At 47.0% G+C, this 20,113-nt stretch overlaps 1 protein-coding gene across 2 annotated transcripts in view; it reads left to right on the forward strand.

Moving 5' to 3' along the window:
* The window catches only part of RNF43 (ring finger protein 43), a 333,549-nt gene that overhangs the window by 279,678 nt on the left and 33,758 nt on the right, over positions 1-20,113 (forward strand). For both annotated transcript variants that reach the window (XM_069614840.1, XM_069614839.1), the window contains exons 6-7: positions 2,348-2,512; positions 14,253-14,355. In XM_069614840.1, coding sequence (XP_069470941.1) covers positions 2,348-2,512; positions 14,253-14,355 — 268 coding nt within the window. The remainder of the gene's footprint in view (positions 1-2,347; positions 2,513-14,252; positions 14,356-20,113) is intronic.

Genomic DNA, 20,113 nt, shown 5'->3' on the forward strand with positions numbered 1-20,113 from the left:
AGTGAGAGGAGTGGTGTTCTGTTGGCAGCTTCAACTCGGTATACACCGGGGGCTGAGCATTGGTGCGGGTATTGGATCAGTGTCAGTCCGCGTGTGCTGTTGCTCCGGCTTATGTGTTGTTGCAGTGTTGTGAAGTGCGTGCGGCTTGTTGTGCGAGAGGTGGTCGTGTGAGTTTTTTGAGTGAGATAAGTATGCAGAGTTTGAGCTTATATTGGTTAGTGGGTTGCCTGACCTTTAGCATGCTAACATTCACAGTTTTGTCCAAGTGTGGCACCTGTTGGCCCTCACAATCCCATCCAGATGCGGCGCAGGCCAATGTCCAGAACTTCATCCAGGTGCGGGCATGCCAACAATCGCAGTCCTATCTAGCTGCGGCGCAGGCCAGTGCCCAGAAATCTGTCTAGGTTGGGGCATGCCAACATTCACAACTCTATCCGGATGCCACGCAGGCTGCTGTTCACAATTCCAAGTGTGGCACCCGCTAACATTAAAGTTTCATCTAGGCGCGGGCATGCTATCCTTCAATCAATCCTATCTAGATGCGACGCAGGCCAATGTCCACAACTCCAGGTGTGGCCTGTGCTAGTCTTCAAAGAGGAGACTAAGTGGAATGAACATAACACATTTTCACCACTTGGGTACTGGGACGAGGAAGCTGCATCCCGAGCATTGGCAGGAAGGTCAGGCATGTCTTACTAACTATGGTCAGGCAGGCGTAATTGACCAGGCACACCTGCAGCCTGTTAGAAGGCTGCAGGTACATACATTGAGGTACTGGGAAGCACAAGAAGCAGAGAGGCCGGCGTGGCAGAAACCAGCAGGGGACCCGCTCTTTATGGAGGCAGCCGTGGTGGGACTGGACGACGAACCAGGTTTACAGCAGACAAGGATCGCAGGGGATGCTGTGCACATACCCTGGAAAGCAGGAGGAGAACCGGAGCATGAAGTATCCACCAGGCGAGCAGAGCTTGTGGCAGCGGTTCTTCCCGGCTCCAGAAGCAGAGCGGAACCAGCAGGAGCCGTGCAGAGAAGGAGCAGGCCACTGGCAAGTGTCCATGTATTTTGAATACCGAACTGAAAGCAACTGTACATTTAACAAAAAAAGTGTATTTTTGTTGAATACCAAACTGAAGGCAAATTCACCTTTAACTATAAAAGTGCATTTTGAATACTGAACAGAAAGCAAACAAATATTGAACTTACAAGAGGGCATTTCAAACTTATATTTGAACTTCAAGGACAAGAATGCATTTTGAATAAAAGTGTTTTTTCAGGATGAGACTTAAACCTTAAGCAACACAAGTAACTATTGAGTTGCGAGCAATTCACATTCAAAGCATATTAAAACCATTAAGCAATTTACATGTGAAGCCCAATAAGAACATTGAAGTACAACCGCAGAGGCTAAGAAGGGAAGCCAAAAAGAGTGGGACGTTGTATACAAGGCCAGGAGGCCCACCTAAAGACATTAAGCAGAAATACCTTGGTGCACAGGAGGAAGTGCCAAGGAACACTGTGGGGTACAGGAGCAAGCACCAAGGAAACCCTTGGCGCACGTAAGGAAGTGCCAAGGAGTCGGCAAGGGGCTCAAGAGCCCAGGGATCCTTGTTGCATGACCTGTAATGGGTGGATCATGTGGTCTAACAACTGCGTCTAGACCAGTGAGCCCTTTATACTGAAGACCCAGTATATTGGGAAAACCAACTGATAAAACGATCTAAAACAAGTACAAAAAGGTTGAAGTCTTGGGAAGTGAGCCCTGAGACTGAAAAACCTGATCATGTTGTCTTGAGAGCGAGGTTTCAAGACCTCCCCTTTTTATTTGGCATTGTGTTACATGAGACTTGGGGAAGGGAACTCCAAGGATTACCTTGAACTATGTTGCTTAGAGTTCGAGAGATAAGTAATCTTGAGACTTTTGTGGTACTATCTTTTACTTGGGGAAAGAAAGCAAAGAGTTGGAAGAAATGCCAAACTTTGCATTGAACATTGCTTCTTTGGTTATTAACATCCCTATACATTGTTAGTCTAAATGGTGAGGGCAAGTATAGCTTGTGGATATAGACTTTCAAATGGAACTATGTGACTCAGACTTTCCTTAGTTTTATTCCGATAGGGAAATCCCACCTTAGCATAGGGATAGATAGGCCTTCAATCATCCTGACATTTGATTTAATAATATTCCTTAGTTTAAAATGTGTCTGTCTTTGTCTTGCTTCATGATGCCTTCACACACCATGTAAACCCCTCTCCAATCGCGGGTTGAATGCCTCAGCTCTCTGCATGATATCTCTGTGTGCACAGAATACACCTAATGTGCATGTATTTCTGTTTCTTCTCAACCCAGGATTCATTGCATCAGCAGACGCTTCGAGCTATCAGCCAGCAGGCAACCCGCAGATATCGATCTCGCACAGAGAGACATCTCCGGCGCAGTGGACTAGACTCCGGAAGCAGCTGCAGCTCTGCCCCGGTCTGTGCTGTGTGCCTAGAGGAGTTTGCAGATGGACAGGTAAACACATGGCAGTTAATGGGCAGGTTGATACTCTTCCAGCAAATCTCCCAAATCAGAGTCAAACGTGCTGCAAAAATAATACCTTCAATACGAAAGGGCATGATCTTGAAGAAATCAATCGGCTATAAGAAAACAATCGCTGAACAAAATATTAAGGTATAAAAAGGAGAGACTAGACAAACTCTACCAAAAAGCGCACTAGATATTGAAAGTAGGTTCTAATAAAAAATTGAATTTAAAAGCAGTTTGTCTACTTGTATCGTAACATACACTTGTGTTTTACCTGAGACGTCCACGGGGGGTGGGGGTGGGGGTGGGGTGGGGTGGGGTGGGGGGGGTGTGTGTGTGTGTGTGTGTGTGTGTGTGTGTGTGTGTACACGCGTACGCACGCTATTGCCTGTTCTGCCCTCCGACCCCTGCCTTGGCACAAAAGCTTTCATCCCGTCATGGATTATGCCTCCTACTGCCTCTGTATTGCATGTCCATTCTCCTTTTGTTTGGACACCTTGACTGCCTTTTTGGAACATCCTCTCCTCAGCTCCCGGATCTCTTCCCTCATTAGCTGAGGCAAAAATATAAATGAACAATTTCTTTTAAGGTTGTCCATTCAAATTGTTTACCAAAACCTCCAGAAGGAGGTGACTGGAGGTTGACAGATATCCAGCAAAAATCCTTTGCTTTGGAACGCTGACGTGGCTTCATTGTTTATATTCTGCAGTGCAGGTGTCTGTGGGAGGCCATAATCTGATGCCATGGAATGTAAAGCAGGGGGGCAAGGAAGGGCAGCATCAGCTGGTTGTGTTCCGTACCCTGGGATGCAGCAACTGCTGCACCAACAAGTGGCCGGACACTGGACTCACAGATTGCTTAGATTGGAGACCTTATGCTCAGCGCCTGAGTCAACTGCAAGTGACAAAATTGTGTGTTGGGAAGCGACCTGGGTAAAAGTGAACTATGGGTGGCAGGACCCACTGGAGCTTGTGTTCCCGACTTGTAGTTCCAGCAGGTGGAATAGGGAGTTGTTTATCATGATGCATGCCAAAGGAGCGGTTTGTTCTGTCCTGATTGGGATCCTGATCTATTAGCGCCTCCCAGATGTGCTATTTCGGAGCCTGACTAGTCTTGCACAGTACTCTTCAGCCGTTTGATGTTGGCCCTGTGGCACATAAGGGCCCTTTATCACAATGTGTGTCTACATGGGTCCCTGCTCCTTTATAGAGAAGAGGGATTCTTAATTTGTAGTGACTTTTCTGATGTTTGTGAATCTGCTTAGATCACATGCTCTGTATATAGTCCGATATCTAGTGGTAATCGCAAAGTATTGAATTATTTTCCCGGAGATCAAATAGGGACATCGACATGGGTGTGACTGTAACACTATCCCTAACATGACATGTAGTGTACCCAAAATCCTTTACTCGTCAAGGTCCCACAGATTTTTCTTTTCCAGCTATCTAGTCGGTCTCACATAATGCAGAGCTCATAAGAGTTTTATATTGCCGTTTCCTATTTCTTCGGTGGTTTGCTTGTCTTCGACAGCTGTTCGTCCTGTTCTTGTCTGCCGATGATGCATCCAGTGACTGCTCGGCGAATGTTTTCCATGTGGCCTTAGCCCACTGGCCCGGCCTATACAGTAGGGAGAGTGGGGCCCTGTTCGTACTGTCTTCTCTAGAGAATGCCTTTTCTCCACCCGTTCTCTCTCCTTTCCATTGGTCTGGCTGCTGTTACCCTCTGCTATGGAGAGGATGCCTTTTTGAATTTTACCCGTCTTGCAGCAGTACATTTCCTTCGAAAAACACCCATTGCTGATGCAATCGGTGTCTCCCTCATGATCACGACGAGCGTAATTGCAAAGCCTGTAAGCTCTTTCAGCCCAAGACCCTGAAAGACTGGCATATGAAACGGTGGACGACCTAAGCCATGCAGGCCAAGAGTCACTCTCCCGTCTGTGCCTAAGACAAGAGTCTGTTGGCAGCTGCGGCTCCAAATTGGAGGCCTTCGACCTTACTGTAGAACCCTTGCACTCCCTCGTGTCTGCCCACCACAGACAAGCAGTGCCATGGGGAAGCCATATCCTGGCGACAGACCCACGCACCACCCGCTCCAAAGCAAACAACCCCTCTCCTTTCCTCAGCAGAGCCATCGAGGAAGGATTCTGCGCCCGCAGGCCCGTCCTCAGTGTGGCCTTCACAGTTTGCCCTCTGCGCACATGCCCTCGCGGCCTACACATGGCAGTACATCATCCTCTGTGGCGGGCGCGCCCACTAATTCTATGGCCTCTGATGTGGGAGCGTCGGTAGCCGCCGTGTCTTCGAAAGATGCACCCAGACGGGTCCACTCGTCAAACACTCCCAAAGCTTTGGGAGAAGCTTTCCAAAGCTGTTATGGACCCCAAGAAAGCCTCCTCATAATCTGAAGACCATTCTTCTGCCTCTACACCAGCCCTACACCAGGACCAAGTCCCTACTGCATGACCTTCTCCCCCTCCTGATCTGATCCTTCAGATTCTTCGAAATGGACCAGGGACGAGTTTGAGGCTTGTATGGATAAGATGGCAGAGTTTGCTAATCTCTCAGGCAAATTCAATTAATTTTGAAAAGACATAGGGATGTTGACCTCTGTCCTGTTCCTTATAAATCAGAGGCTCCTCTCCCCAGGTGCTCAATTCTCGTCCCTGGTTGAATCCCATCAGGACCCCAGGTGCATGTGTTTTAGATGACCCCGGTGAGCCAAGCCAAGACATTTTGTTATGTCCAAGACTCTGGCCAAGACAACAAAGATCCTACTCATCAGGACCCTGATAAGGACCCTGTAGATAACCTGGGCACGTGGCCTATCACTGCCCCTCATGACTTTGACCCAGTAAACGTCTTTCTAGATGCCCCTCCTACTCCTCAGACCAGGGACTCGCCTATTGACAAGCACATGATGTCCATTAAACTCCTAAAGAGGGCTGCTGACCACTTTCAAAGTGCCACACAAGAAGCCGTCCCTGATCCTAGTGAGCTATAGTGACGTTCAGTGGGGTCTCATCCAAGAGGACCTCCAAGAGGCCCCAGAACCTGTTTGCACCCGCCTTCTGGCAGTGGTTGTGTAAGGACGTCAAGTCACCCAGAATATTTTTTAAAATACCTTGGACTTTGCCAAAACAACAGGGCATGTCCTTGCGCATGGGACCCTTCTCAAACGCCACACCTAGTTCAAAGATTCAGGCTTTAAACCGGAGACCCACGCCTCCCTGATCAAAAATTCAGTGGAGGAAGCCAACTTTTTTTGCGAAAGCGGTTGATGAGACTCTAGAGACCGCCAAGAGAGAACAGAAGACTTTAAAATCGCTCAGTCAAATCTCGGGCAAGCCCTTCGTCCAGTGGAGCAATTTCAACACCCGCCGCCCCTTTCACGGGCAGTCTTTCTCCCGCTCTTCCCAGGGACAGTATAGTTCGGGGGGCTTCAACTGGACCGCTGAACAGGGCTCACCCTCTGGTTTCCAATCCCCCCAACAAAGAGGATTTCATCAGGGAAAAGGCAGAGGCAGAAACTCTGCTTCCAGAGGCTCCCCGGGCTCCGCCTCAAGGTGATTCAGCGGTACAGGTCCCCTCCCACACTTCTCAGGTCGAGGGACGCCTAACATCTTTTACCCATCTGCGGGAGGGGATCACAGCAGATTTGTGGGTACTCATGAACGTCGCCCACGGGTACCCCAATCGAATTCCTCCACCCACCCCGCTACCATCCACCCGGAAGCAGATGATTGTGGTCAGACGATCTGCGCATCGTGTTGGATGAGGTCAAGGTCCTGCTGGAAAAGGGCACCATCAAAGTCGTCCCTCATCTACAGCTAAATTATGTGCCCTGTTTTAGATCTACGTCCTGCAAACAAGTATGTCAAACCTCAGAAATTCAGGATGACAAGTCTGCAGGAAGTAATCCCGTTGTTGTGGCAGGGGGATTACCTGGCCACATTGTACATGAAAGATGCATACTTTCATATTTCAATGTTGTCAGCACACAAGTACCTCTGGTTCAAGATAGAGGACACACGATCGGTTCAAGGTTCTCCCCTATATAGTATTGCCTCAGCACCGAGGGTGTTTACAAAGGTACAATCGGTAGCGGCGGCTCACTCGGGCCCTGGGCATCCCGGATTTCTACCCAGGTGCAGCAAACATGGTCCTCTTCCTCAATGTCTGGGCGAGTCATCAAAATTTGACGTCCCACCTTATCCCCTCGGGGGAAGGGGCCATTTTGTTGGATCGTCCCGAGCTCTGCCAAAGAGAAATGGAGTGCCACTGCAAAACATGCAGGAGTGGGGAGTTAATCACTTCAGTACACGCCAGCAGGACAGCGAGGCGCATTTAATTACAATAGGCCGCCTGGCGCGCCTTCACCCACCACGCCAGCTCTGGGGGATGACGAAGGGGGGCTAATGTGGCGCCCTAGGTGTTCGCCTTGCCCGGCCGGGCCTAAAGCGTGCCCTGTTCAAGACAATGAGTAGTATTGTGCGTATAGGAAAAACAAGCAGGCACAGTTCAAAAACGTAATTATTAATCTTCACAGTCCAGCCCCACTCTTTAATCTGCTCTGATCACTGGGTAGCCAGTCTGGTGTCTAATGTTAAACTGGAAAATAAGTTCGAAAAATGAATGTTCGGGTCAAAAAAACCTAGACTTCAAAGTGAAGTAACAATTCCACATAATTTGGAGCACGATGTCTTGTAGTGACGGGTGGGGAGGCGTGGAGAGGGGGGCATTGGACTCCCAACTCATTAGTGAGGAAGGACTCCGTTTCGGGAAGAGTCCACTGGGCAAAAATAGGATAACCGGGGATGTCTGTCCCTTAACTCTGCCAACATAACTTCAACAGATGCAATGCACAAAGAAAATGGACCTTTCCACACAGATTTATCGACTATACAACCAAACCTTCAGCCTACCGCTCTTCTCCAGCCCATTTTCATGTTCCTTATTTGTGGAAACTGCTGCCATCTTGTGGCAGACTTAAGTGTTTCTAAACGTTGGTCGAAAAACGGACTCCATGCCTTCTTTGCTGCCAGCACAACCTATGCATGAGCCACACAGAATCTTTTGTTTAATAATTGGTAGGCGAGATAGGTTCTTTTGCAGTCGCTTTAAAGTGTTTTTTGTATTTTTACTTTTGATTCCATCGACCGACCATTGCAATGTTTTCACGGATTGCTTTATTATAATTATTTTATCAACATTTTTTTTAAATTTTTTTTTTTATTCCGTCCAAAACGGGAGGCTAGTGTCTCCTCTATAGCCAGATTCAAGTTGTGCTTCTTTTCGGTTTCAGGAAGAAAAGGTGTTTATACTTCAACTAGCACATTTTGCAGTTTCGGGCAACTTTGTGCTACGAACTAGGAACAATTTCGACGGAATTGCCCCTGGCAAATAAATAAAAGTTGGATTAAACAATTCACAGGAGGCGGTTCCCTTTGTTTTCTCACGGCGGAGCCCCGTGTGGTTAATGGCCCCTTCTGCTGGCCCTTCATGGGAGATTCTCCAGGCTTGTGCTCCTTGTTTGCAGGAATTTTGACTTGGAATGCAATGTCAGGTGTTGCACATCAAATTAACAGCCCATAAAACATAGATCCCTGATGTGTTTTAAATCTCTGGGTGCAATAACCCTAAAAAACACCTTGAAGCATTGGTTGTATAAATATATCAATACAAAAACCAGTGCAGTAACACCGCAACGATCCAGTTTGTGAGTCTCTGGTTCAAGTTTAAAAAGTCTCGAGCACTCGTTCCTCAGAGGAGCACCGATTCATCAGACTTGGTGGGGAAGGGGTGTTAAGATTTTGACTGTAGGGGTTCACTTGTAGGCCTGGTGGGCCCTGCGATTGAAGGAAGTGTCTTTACAGCGGGACGAACAATGTCTAAAAGCGGGGAAACCAGTGGGCAAGAAAGCAAGGGGGGTGTTGGGTTATTTGAATTTTACACTCTGAGGAATGGTTGCACTAGCCTTCCCTGTCCCACTAGGTGGCACTCTTACCTCCTGTTCAACAGTTGGCCTCGAGCTCCCTGAACCTGCTGCCAGTCCGCATCCAACTCTGGGTCCCCCTCTCTTGCACAGTGCTAGTCTCCCCAACATGTGGGTTGCTCAGGGTCCAGCCATAGAGGTGTCCTCTCCAAAGCTGGTAATGGGCTGGGGACCTGGCGACTCTGCCGTGATCTTCTCCTGATCCTGCATAACGGAGGTGGTGGCACCCGGCCCCATGGTCACCCAACCCCACCTCCCAACCTAATATCACACCCAATCAGTTTAGTGCACTGGAAAAGCCCAAATCAGCACTAAATCTCACAAAGAGCAAGTTGCTGTTGGAGAAAACCTGTTTGTAGAGTTCAAACTGAAAGGACACAACACAAATTCCTGCGTCCCACAGAATATAATAGCAAACCGTGCAGTGAGGCTCGAGATTCATTACGCTCAGACGAGCCTTTCCAAATCTTCAGACCAAAATGGCTGCTGCATCCTTGAGAGCTTTCCGTCTTAGGCTAATTAAACTATGTATGATTTAGCCCTGCCCTACCCAATGAGAAAATCACACTGATCTATGCAACGAAAAACGCAAGGGTTTCTTTTAATGTGCATCCCCATAGTGCATTGCTGTGTGGCTCTGAAATGAAGGTGGCTGAGAAGGTGCTCCGTTTTTGTATGCTTATGTATCCTAAGACAGGAGTATCCCGAAGGTACTCCATGATGTTAGAGAGGGGTAGCCCTCTCTTAGTCATGCCAGTAGGCTGGTGATGGCATTTTGGTCATTTATTAAGGTTGCACATGGAGTCCATTTGACCTGACAGGGTCATTGATGGCACCTTCTTCCAGCTCGCAAAATGTAGGTTGTCTTTGTTTGCCTCAACGATCTGAGGTGTGGCAGGAATGGGGCAGTAGTCGGCCTGAAACCAGTTCTGACTTGCATATTCAGATGCCTTCCTGGGATAGTGTGTAAGCCTTTCCTGAGTGCATGGGTATGTTTAGAGCAATGGATATTCCATTGGTTTGGCCACCCCCGTGCTTGAATGATATTTGGTGTATGATTGAATGCTGTGGTAAATCCCAAGGGTGGATGAAAGAGGACCCACTTATCCTGTGTACTGTTGGAATGCTGTACCTGCACTCCTGGATCTCTCTGCTTCTTGAGAAAGGACCAATGCTCTGCAACAGCATCCTGATGCTCCACCCCATATCCCACCACACAGCTCTGCTTTTCGAGAAAAACAGAAGAAACAGGCTGCTGTGCTCCTTCCCTTTGATTTGAGGGGGATAAGTGGATCAAAGCTCTTGCTCAAAGGCTTTGGCTCTCTGCAGTTCATGTTTATGGCTGCATCACCGGATACAGAAGTGGGAGCCCCTTTGCTAACCGGACTCTGAAGACTCTCTGTACCGAATCAACTAGTGTGTCTTCATCCCAAGACATCAAACAAGCGGTTGGTTCCATCTTGCCAATCTGGCAAGCTCCAGGTGCCTGTCTTCCCTCGGTCCTGCAACCTAACCCACGTACTGGTTCTTCCATGGCTAACCCAATTCTGGTGTGACTTTGCGAATCGTCCTTCCCTGAGATCTTCTCACACCGCCTCAAAATAGGAATCCTGTGCCCGAAGGTAACGGAGGACTAGTGCATCACAGACTACCTCCAACACCCGGCTCCTCTGGCTATGAAGCCCAGGCACCACAAAATCTTCATTACTCGTCAGACAAATGGGTGTTGTGTCCTCCTAAAGCCCTTCTGCCTTTACTGGGACTTGAGGTGGTCACAAAACAACGTGCCCAGTGACCGCCTCTGCTAACTGCAAACAGCCTGCTGCAACCTTGTTTTTTTCGGGGGCAGGATATTGATCTTCCAACTCTTGGGCACAGCTGCTAAGTATTTTATTTGCTTGAAGGAAGTTTGAAGAACTATTTTGAAACCGCTTTAATTGCCTTTTAGTGTTGCAAAGTTTACTTAACCGTTAGTATATTGTTTTATCTCTTTCCTTTTTACATTCAGATAATTTTTTTTTATAAGCATTTAGTGTGTGGATATGCTCTCATTTGGTATTTGTGAAAAATGTACTGTGACGCGTCAGAAATGTGAGGTGGGCAACTTTGTAGAGAGTTTTCAACACTCGTCATTTTATTAAATAAAATAGGTTGATCAAATGCCTCACTATCCCTACTCTAACAAGGATTTCCCTACCTATAATAAACTAAAGGGAAACGCTCTAACCAAGGGATATCTAACCCTCATGCTTGTACAACAATGAAAGGAAAAAGAACACATATGGCAATTCAAATCAATAACATTATATAACATATGACCTGATTCACAGTATGATCAATGCCTCTAGGGTATCATGGAGACAGTTTGAGGATGGAGTGGTTGACAGTGTAAAAGGCAGTAGAGAGATCGAGGAGGATCAGAACAGAGGGGGGAGTTGGAATCCAGGCTGGAGAGTAGGTCTTCACAAGTGTTCAGTTGAGCAGTTTCCGTGCCTCTGGCAGCCCTAAAACCGGACTGGTTATCATGGAGGCATGCAGCCATTTTGGTGTGGAGGGTCAGTTGGGGGATGACCAGTTTCTCCATGAGTTTGTCCAAGAAAGGGGTGATATAGATAGGGTGACAGTTAGCCAGGAAAGAAGGGTCAGCAGATGGCTTTTTTAGGAGAGTTTGCACAAGAGAGTGCTTGAGGGGCTGGGGGAAGGAACGAGTGGCAAATGGGTGGTTGCAGAGGTCAGCCAAGGCTGGAGCGAGAGAGGCAATGTTGTCCTTGATAGTTCTGGAGGAGCAGGGGAGCATCTGTTTAGAGACGACTTACATAAAACGGACAACTCTAGAGATCTTATCTGGCGCAATGGGAGGGAAAGAGGAGAGTATGGGAAGGAGTAGGGGCCAAGGGAGGAGGGATAGGTCGTGTAGAGGAGGAGCAGAAGACAAAGGACAGGATGTCCAAAGATTTGATGAAGTCGGCGGACAGTGCAGAGCAGAGGGCCTGGGAGGGGGAGGAGAAGGAAGAGACTGGCAGTGCTGGTGGAGGCGTCTGGGTATGAGAAAGGTGATGGTGAAGGTGAGAAGAGAGGAGAGAGTGGTCAAACCAGGAGAAGGGTAATGAAAGGGTTGGAGCGAGGGGTGTCTGTTGAGACAAGAGCTTTAAGGGTGTGTCCGGCTGAGTGGGTTGGGCCAGAAGGAAGGATAGAGGGAAGGTGTTGCAAAAGTTGCGGAAGAGAACAGTGGCCCCATCAAGAGAGTTGAGATGGATGTTGAAGTCCCCAAGGAAGATACGCTTGGGGGAGGAGGCAAGAAGAGAGGGCAGGTTGGCCCATTCTGAGAGGAAGAGGGAGGATGGTTTGTGGGAGGTCTGTAGATGGTAGCGAGAGTAAGAGAAAGTAGGCGAGACAGACAGCCTGCAGACTAGGTTTTTGAAAGGATTAGTAGGTTTGGGTGGGGATGATGGAGGCAGGAACCCACTCGGAAGATCAGAGCCAATACATCAGCAGCCCATGAGGTCCTGGGATTGGACAGAATCTTGTAGCCTTCAGGGAGAAGTGTGTCAAAAGCAGTGACTGAGCTGGTTGAACTACATATCAGTGACAGCAAGGACGTCAAGGTCTGCAAGGAGGTGACAGATATCAGAGTGGTGTTTGATAGCAGATCAAGAATTGAGGGTGGCTAAGTACAGTTGGTTGCACCCTTTAAAAGATATGCGAGAGGGGGCACAGGGGTAAGGGGCCACCACTTGGGGGGAAGGAGGAGTGGAAGAAGAGGGGCGGGGAGCTGAAAAGCGAACAAAGACACCTGTCAAGAAGGCAGAGGTTGGGCTGAGAGCCCTGGGTCATGATAGTGCCATTATGATAGACATTAATGGTGCATTTGGAAGGTGCAAAGTGTGCCAAGAGCACTTCCCATCTGGTGCGGCCTGTAATGGGAGAGGAGGAGAAATGGGAGAGGACCGAGACCATATGGGGAGTCCAAATGTTGGAAAAAGGAACGGCAAAGAGAATGTCAGTGATAGTCTGCCTAGAGGAGACATTGATGTAGTGTCTGCGATGGGCAGACCAGGGTTGGAAAACAGGAATGCCTTTTTTTTTTCTTCTTCTTACCAGACTTGGTGAGAGAGGGAAGGCATGAGAGGGAGAAGCAGTTGGAAAAGATAGGGGAGACTGAGGGAGCCATGAGGCCAAGCCATGTCGATGGAATGGAGGATAGGGGAGACGGAGAAAGCCATGGGGTGGCTTGTTCAGCTGTCCTGGACTCGGCAAGCAGTTTCTGGTTGTTCGCGGTTGCCGCCACCAAACCAACTCCCGAGATCCCCAAGCTCCATTCACCGGAGATCTCTCGGCGTCTTCCACCTAGCCGGCTTTCTGCTGCACAACCTCTGGAAATGGGATAAGGAGAGGCACCGATCCTCAGTGGTCCCGGCGTCTTCACTCTATTAATCCCTCCTACACCTGCAGACAGGGCACACACAGCATACTCTACTTCTCTGACTTCTTCAGCTTCCCTTTATTCTGCTTGTGAGGGAGCCATTTAAGCCTCCCAGTCTCCCTCAGGTGTGGGTTATTTAGGTTAATTAGCTGACAACTACAACGTGGTTCCTCTATATCCCTCTTCCTCGTCCAAGTACTAATGGAATTATGGGACTTGGAGTCCCAAATAACAATTATTTTTCTTAAATGATTTATTTCTTAAACATGTTTTAATCTCTTTTCCCAACAACCTTTACTGAAGGAATATTATACAAATCCGTCATCAGACCGGTTCGTAAAGAGGAATATAAGTTTAGATGAGATGTGGTTAACATTTACAAACCACCTTCTATTACACTTTTGGAAGTTAGGGTGATTTTCAATTGTCTGAGTTCCTTGAATTTGTTAGAGATGTTTTATTTGTTTTGTTCATACATGGCTTGTGACTCCTTCCACCCACACTGAGGTGGTTACCTGTGCAACAGAAGGGTTATGATGGCTACAAGCCATTATATATTGTATGAGTGGGAAAATGTCTCCTTTAAAACAAGGCAAATACTGTCTCATCCTCTGGATTCCTCTTACCTCCCTGAGCCTTGTTATCTACCAGGAGATCCTCCCGCAGAGCACCAACTCAAAGGTCAAAATCAGGAAGCGTCTGCCTTTAGCTGGCCACCCGGGGGACGATTTTAGGCAGGGATTCAGTGAGAGATCCAGAGGATTAATCATAGTACCGTACCTGTAAACCTACCCCCTCTCCCTCTCGAGAATTAAGCTTGGGCTGCCCCACCACATTACCAGCTTGAGGGAATCCCTGTAAGCCATACTGAACCACCCCGACCACAGAGCTTAGGGAACATCTCCCTAACGGCTATTAGGTGATGGTGTGATGTGTGGCTTTTTAAATATGATGGCCTATGCTGCTAGTAACCTACAGATATATCTATGTGACAATACATCTTAGCGATTAGCTGATAGATCCTTGTACCAACCCCAGCGCCCATCAAGTCGAAATCATTAAATGTCATGGCCTCTGCCCTTCCTATGGGTGTTTGAAGTTCTGGGAAGAAACCTCCTTGTAGGTTTTTAATCCTACTCTCAGTACTTTAGTTAGATTTTGAGGGAAGGATTTTATTTCAAGGTTGTCATGTTTAGCTTTTATTTTACTTTGAACACCTACAACTTAATTGAGAGCCAATGTAATATCCCAAATCATTGCTATGTCTAATTTTGCCACTCATTTCTTTTTGTTCCTTTTCTCTTTCACCAGGATTTGAGGATCATTTCTTGCTCACATGAATTCCATAGAGAATGTGTGGATCCCTGGCTGAGGCAGAATCGCACTTGCCCGCTGTGTCTATATAATATTACAGGTGAGGTGCTACGAAGAACGCAGACTGTATCCGTTGGGGGGGAGGAGGGGGGGGGAAGAGGAGGGGGGTGTGTGTGTGCGCGTGCGTGCGCGTGCGTGTGCGTGCGTGCGTGTGTGTGTGTGTGTGTGATCACAGAGCTGATGGAGATTGGACTAGAAGACATAGGCATAACAGACTCCGCACTACGCTGGACCAAATCATTCCTAGCAGACAGAACAGAAACCGTATGGATAAAACATTTAAAATCCACTCCACGAGTTAACGACTGTGGAGTGCCACAAGGATCCTCACTATCCCCACTATATTTCAGAATCTTCAAATTATACACAAATGTCGAATTACAAAAATGTCGAATTTTTTTCGATTTTTTTTTTTTTTTTTTTTTTTTTTTTTTTTTTTCGAAATAATGTTTAAATAAGTATATTTTATACAACATATTTTTTTAAAATGGTTAAAGGTATATCCATGGTGAGTGGGAGGGATGGGGAGGAGGGGGGGTTGGGGTAGGGGTTTGGGATGGTTTTTTTAAATAATAATTAATTATTTAATGTTTTATTAAATATTTTTTTTAAAAAATTAAAGGTATATCCATGGGGGGTGTTGGGGGGGATGGGGGGGAGTGGAGGGTTGGGGTAGGGGTTTGGGACGGGGGGTTTGGGGGGGACCCCCCAATAAAAAAACGTTAGTATATGTGATATTTTACATAGTTATTTTAACATTGGTTTTTCGATTTTTTTTCGACATTTTATTTTCGAATTAATGACTTTTTCTATTATATGTATGTGTTTTTGACATTTTTGAATTCGACATTTTTTTTTCGACATTTTTGTAATTCGACATTTTTTTTTCGATATTAGGACTATAAACCCATCGAAGGTAGTTAAAAATCTGGGAGTCCTAATGGACAGCTCCCTAACCCTGGAACCACCAATAAATGCAACCGTGAAGAAATGCTTTTTCCTCCTCCACACATCAAGAAGAATTCTACCTTTCCTCTCCTTCACGCACAAAACACTCACTATTGCCGCCCTCATCATGTCAAAAATCGATTATGCAATCAGCCTCTACCTCGGAATACCAGAATACCTCCTGAAGAAACTGAAACAGATCCAAAATGCAGCAGCAAGACTACTCCTCAAACTATCTAGAAGAGACCACATCACTCCAGCCCTAAAAACACTACACTGGCTCCCAGTAAAACATCGCATCACCTTAAAAACAATGTGCATAACGCACAGGGCAATCACCGGACAAGGAGCAGAATTCCTACAAAAGAAAATTACAGTCTACAACCCAACGAGACCTCTTCGATCAAGCAACGAAATCCGCCTGGAACTCAAACCATACCTTAAGAAAAAACTTGGAGGCACCTCCTTCTACCACTTAGCCGCAAAAACCTGGAACATCCCAAAAGAAATAGGAAACACTGAAGATCACCTAAAATTCAGGAAATCGCTAAAAACCTGGCTCTTCAACACCACAGGCTAAATCTGGAAACCAAACCAGAAAGAGGAGGACTAAACCGGAAAGGAGACAGACATCCCCGACCCGAGAGGGTAACTCCCACGGGACCTGGACGCGTGACGCCGGATAGACTGGAACACAGGTGTCACGCACAGAGACCGAGTCAACTACCTCAGACAATCCCACCAACTTCCCTCCACCACTTAGTTACCGCCAGGTATCACAGTGGTGTGGAATTGTCGAGATATTGGCAATCACCACACTACCTGAGAGGTTGAAATTGCCAGGTGCACTGGAGTACGAAGGGAGGATAAGGGAAGCTATAAGAGAACATGTTAAAGGTGGATGCCTGAGGAGTAAGGAACCTGTATGCCAGTCGGACCCAGATCATGACAGAGCCGCATCAGGGGAGACTATGCAAGCCGAGCGCCTCAATTCAGGATAGAGACGCAAACTAACCAACCCCACTAACAATTTCCCTTTCTGCATACACCTCTCAAAATCCAAACAAAACACAACCAAAACCTACAGCACAACAAACCGCACAAACTTCACTACATTGCAACAACAAAACAAAAACACACATAGTCTTGCACAACAGTACACGACGACTACCGGCCACAAACACCCCAGGCCCAGCCAACTGACCCACCGGGCTGAGGCCGCCAACAGCACATCATTGCTCTCTTGCAGTTTTCCTGCTTCCTCCCACTAACTCAACCTCCCCTCCTCTTTCAGGGCCGCCAGAGCGCCAGGGGACCACTCCGGTGGTGATAGTGCGCGGTACAAATGTCCTTTAACATTAACATTGTGTACTGTCAGAGGTGAGCGACTAGCATCAGAACTACACATTGACTCTCTAGAACTAGTCTTTCCCATGTGTATGTTAGGAGCAGTAATTATGCAATCTATTAAACAAATGAAGTTTCATGATTCTCTGTGATTTACAATACAAGTTCTTGGGTTGGAATGAACACCTAAAGTTACTTCAGAAATATACTAGAAAGAATAAGGAAACACTTGATAAACTAGTGTCAATGGTGGAATAACGTAGTGGGGGTTTCCAGGTGCTCCCTACACCTCGGTGATATATTTTTTTTTTATAATGGATTTTTTATTGACATTTCTTAGACATTAACATCGGGACACAACATTGTCCCCAACTTCCCCTTCCCGCCCCCCTCCCTCCCCACCGGTATTGGTTTCTCTGCAGTTCCTACTGTCCCATGTTTGCTTCGGGCTTAGCTTGTGAACATATCTAAGATACGAATGTTATGTGGGCACCATTGGAGCATGTAATCACTTTGCAGGTATTCTATGGTGTGTCCCCAGTCTGTAGCGAATCGCTGTCTGTTCCCTTGTAGGTTATACGTTATTCTTTCCATCGTTACATATGTCCATATCCTGTGGAGCCATTCTTGCGTCGTTGGGGGGGTCTTTTGTTTCCATTTTTGTGCTATTGCCAACCAGGCCGCTATGAGGAACCCCATGAAGTTTCGTTTTTGTGTCTTGTTTAGAGTTCTATCTTTGGGATCCCACATTCCGCACATCCAAACTTCTTCTTCTAGGTTGTCCGTTCCCATGAACATTTCCTGCATCTTGTCTTTCACTTCCGTCCAGAATTGTTGTAGTTCCCGACAGTCCCACCAGATATGCCTCCAGGTGCCCACTGTGTCACATCCCCTCCACCAGCTATCTTGGGATGTCGGGAACATTTTGTGTAGCCTTTCCGGAGTGTAATGCCATTGGATCATCACCTTGATCCATGCTTCCTTTGTTTGAATTGCTCGCGTCCACTTGGGAATGATGTGCCACAGGTACGTCCATTGCGTGCTCGGGATTTGTTTCCCTAACGTGATTTCCCATTTTTTCATGTAGTACCAAGTGATGTTTTCTTCTTGGACATTGATGAATTTGTAAAGAGATGAGACGAATTTCTTTTCTCCCGTTTGGGTTAGTATATAGGTCTCAAAGGGGGTTAGGTCCCTTGTCAACGCCTTCATAATTCTGGGGGATGTGAGCCAGTGATGAATTTGCTCATACTGAAACCTGTCCTTCTCCGTGAGGGCTAGTAAGTCCTGGCAGTCCGTAAATGATCTTATCTGCCCTTTTTCAAACATGTCGCCCACTTTCGTACACTCCGAGTCCCTCCATTTCTGGAATGCGCCTTTTTCTACCCCTGGGGGGAAGTCTGGATTGTCTAAAATTGGGATGAACGGGGCCGGGTCTATCGTTAGGGTTTCTCTTTTGGTGGCTCTGTCCCAGATTTCCATAGTGGTGCTCATAACTTCACTTATATCAATGTTATGATGTCTGTGTGCTGGTCTCTTCCACAACAGGTGGCGCAGGTTAGATCTCGCCACCGCTCGATCCTGTGCCATCCACCACTTATCTGACGTATCCGTGATCCATTCATGTAGTACCCACAGTTGTGCCGCCTCATAGTACTTCCTGAAGTGGGGAAGTGCCATCCCCCCGTCTGATTTTTGTGCGGTAAGTGCCTGGTGTGAAATTCTCGGTGTCTTATTTTGCCATATATATTTGGTAATTGTTTTTGTGAGTGATTTAAAGAAAGATGTTGGGACCTTTATGGGGAGTGCTTGGAAGTAGTAGAGCAATCTAGGTAAGATCGTCATCTTTATAACCGTTAACCTGCCCCACCAGGACACCTTCAGGGGGTTCCATCCGCTCAGGTCTGAGACGACTTGTTCCATTAGCTTCGTGTAGTTCCCTGTGTATAGATCTCTTATTTTTGGTGTGAGGGTCACTCCTAAGTATGTTACTCCTTCTTCTGACGTCTGGAGGCGTAGCTCTTTCGTTATCCTGTGGATCTCATCCTTGTTTCCGGCCATTGTCATTACCGACGATTTCTGCTTGTTAATTTTCAGGCCCGATATTTCCCCGTAATCATCTATCAGCTGGATCAGGTGTGGAAGCGATCTGCTCGGGTCCGTGATGGTCATCATCATGTCGTCGGCGTAGGCGGCTGTTTTGTGTGTTTGTCCGCCCATTTCTATCCCCTTTATTTCTGGCGTCACTCTGATCTTTTCCAATAGGGGTTCAAGATAGATTGCATAGAGTAGGGGCGACAAGGGGCATCCCTGTTTGGTGCCCCTTCCTATTCTGATTGGATTCGATAGTTCTCGGTTGACTGCTATCCTGGCGGTCGGTGCGTTGTAGATGGCTTTGATCATGTTGATAAAGTCGTTCCCCATTCCCATTTTTTTGAGGGTCGCAAAAAGCATTGTCCATTCGACCCGATCGAATGCTTTCTCTGCATCCAACGATACTATTGCTGATGGGAGTTTCACGATGCCTGCCTTTTCAATGAGGTGTATTATTCTTCTTATGTTATCGTGGGTTTTTCTGGTGGGAATGAATCCCGCTTGTTCCTGGTGGATTAATTTGGGGAGTAGTGGCGCCAGTCGGTTCGCTAGAGCCTTCGTATAAAGTTTGGCGTCTATGTTGAGTAGGGCTATTGGGCGGTATGAGCTTGGGTTTACTGGGTCTTTCCCCTTTTTATGGAAGACTAGAATCTTTGCTTCGTTCATCGATGGGGTGATGTTATTCTGTGTCCTGAAGGTATTAAATAGCGTGGTCAGATGTGGAATCAGCGTTTCCGCGTATGTTTTGTAGAAGGTTGCTGTGAATCCGTCCGGACCCGGGGCTTTGTTTTTTGGCAGGTCTCTAATTGCCTTCCTCACCTCTTCTGGTGTTATTGGCGCATCCAGGGCTTCTTTTTCTGACGGGGAGACTGTTGGTAGGGTGATGCCTCTGAGGAAGGCCTCCTGATCTTGCTCCTTCGGGTGTTGGGAGGAATATAGGTTCTGGTAGTAGTTTCGGAAAATTTCTTTAATGTCTTTCGTCTGAGTTTTCATTGTTCCTTGTTCATCTTTTATGGATTGTACCGTCTGTTCCTGTTTTCTGCCCTTCAGTTGTCTCGCCAGCAATTTGTCTGCTTTATTCGATTTCATTGCGTACCAGTGTTTCGTGTGCAGCAGCTGTGTTTCTGCTCTTTTTGTTCTAATCAGGTCTAATTGACTCTGTATGTGTCTATATGCTCTCTTGATCTTTCTGGAGGAGTTTTTTGTCATTTGTTCTCTTGTCTCTTCCAGTTTTATTTCCAGTTCTTCTTCCCATTTGTGTGTGATCCTATCTCTTTGCGCTTTTAGAGCTATAAAGTGCCCCCTCGTAACCGCTTTGAAGGCTTCCCATGTTGTGCTTGGGGATATTTCCGGGGAAGTATTGTCCTCGAAGTATTCCTCTATTCTTTCTCTGATGGATTCTTTTGCCA

Source organism: Ambystoma mexicanum, chromosome 9 (genome assembly GCF_040938575.1).
Source record: "Ambystoma mexicanum isolate Mex_15411 chromosome 9, UKY_AmexF1_1, whole genome shotgun sequence".
NCBI classification, from domain to species: Eukaryota; Metazoa; Chordata; class Amphibia; order Caudata; family Ambystomatidae; genus Ambystoma; species Ambystoma mexicanum.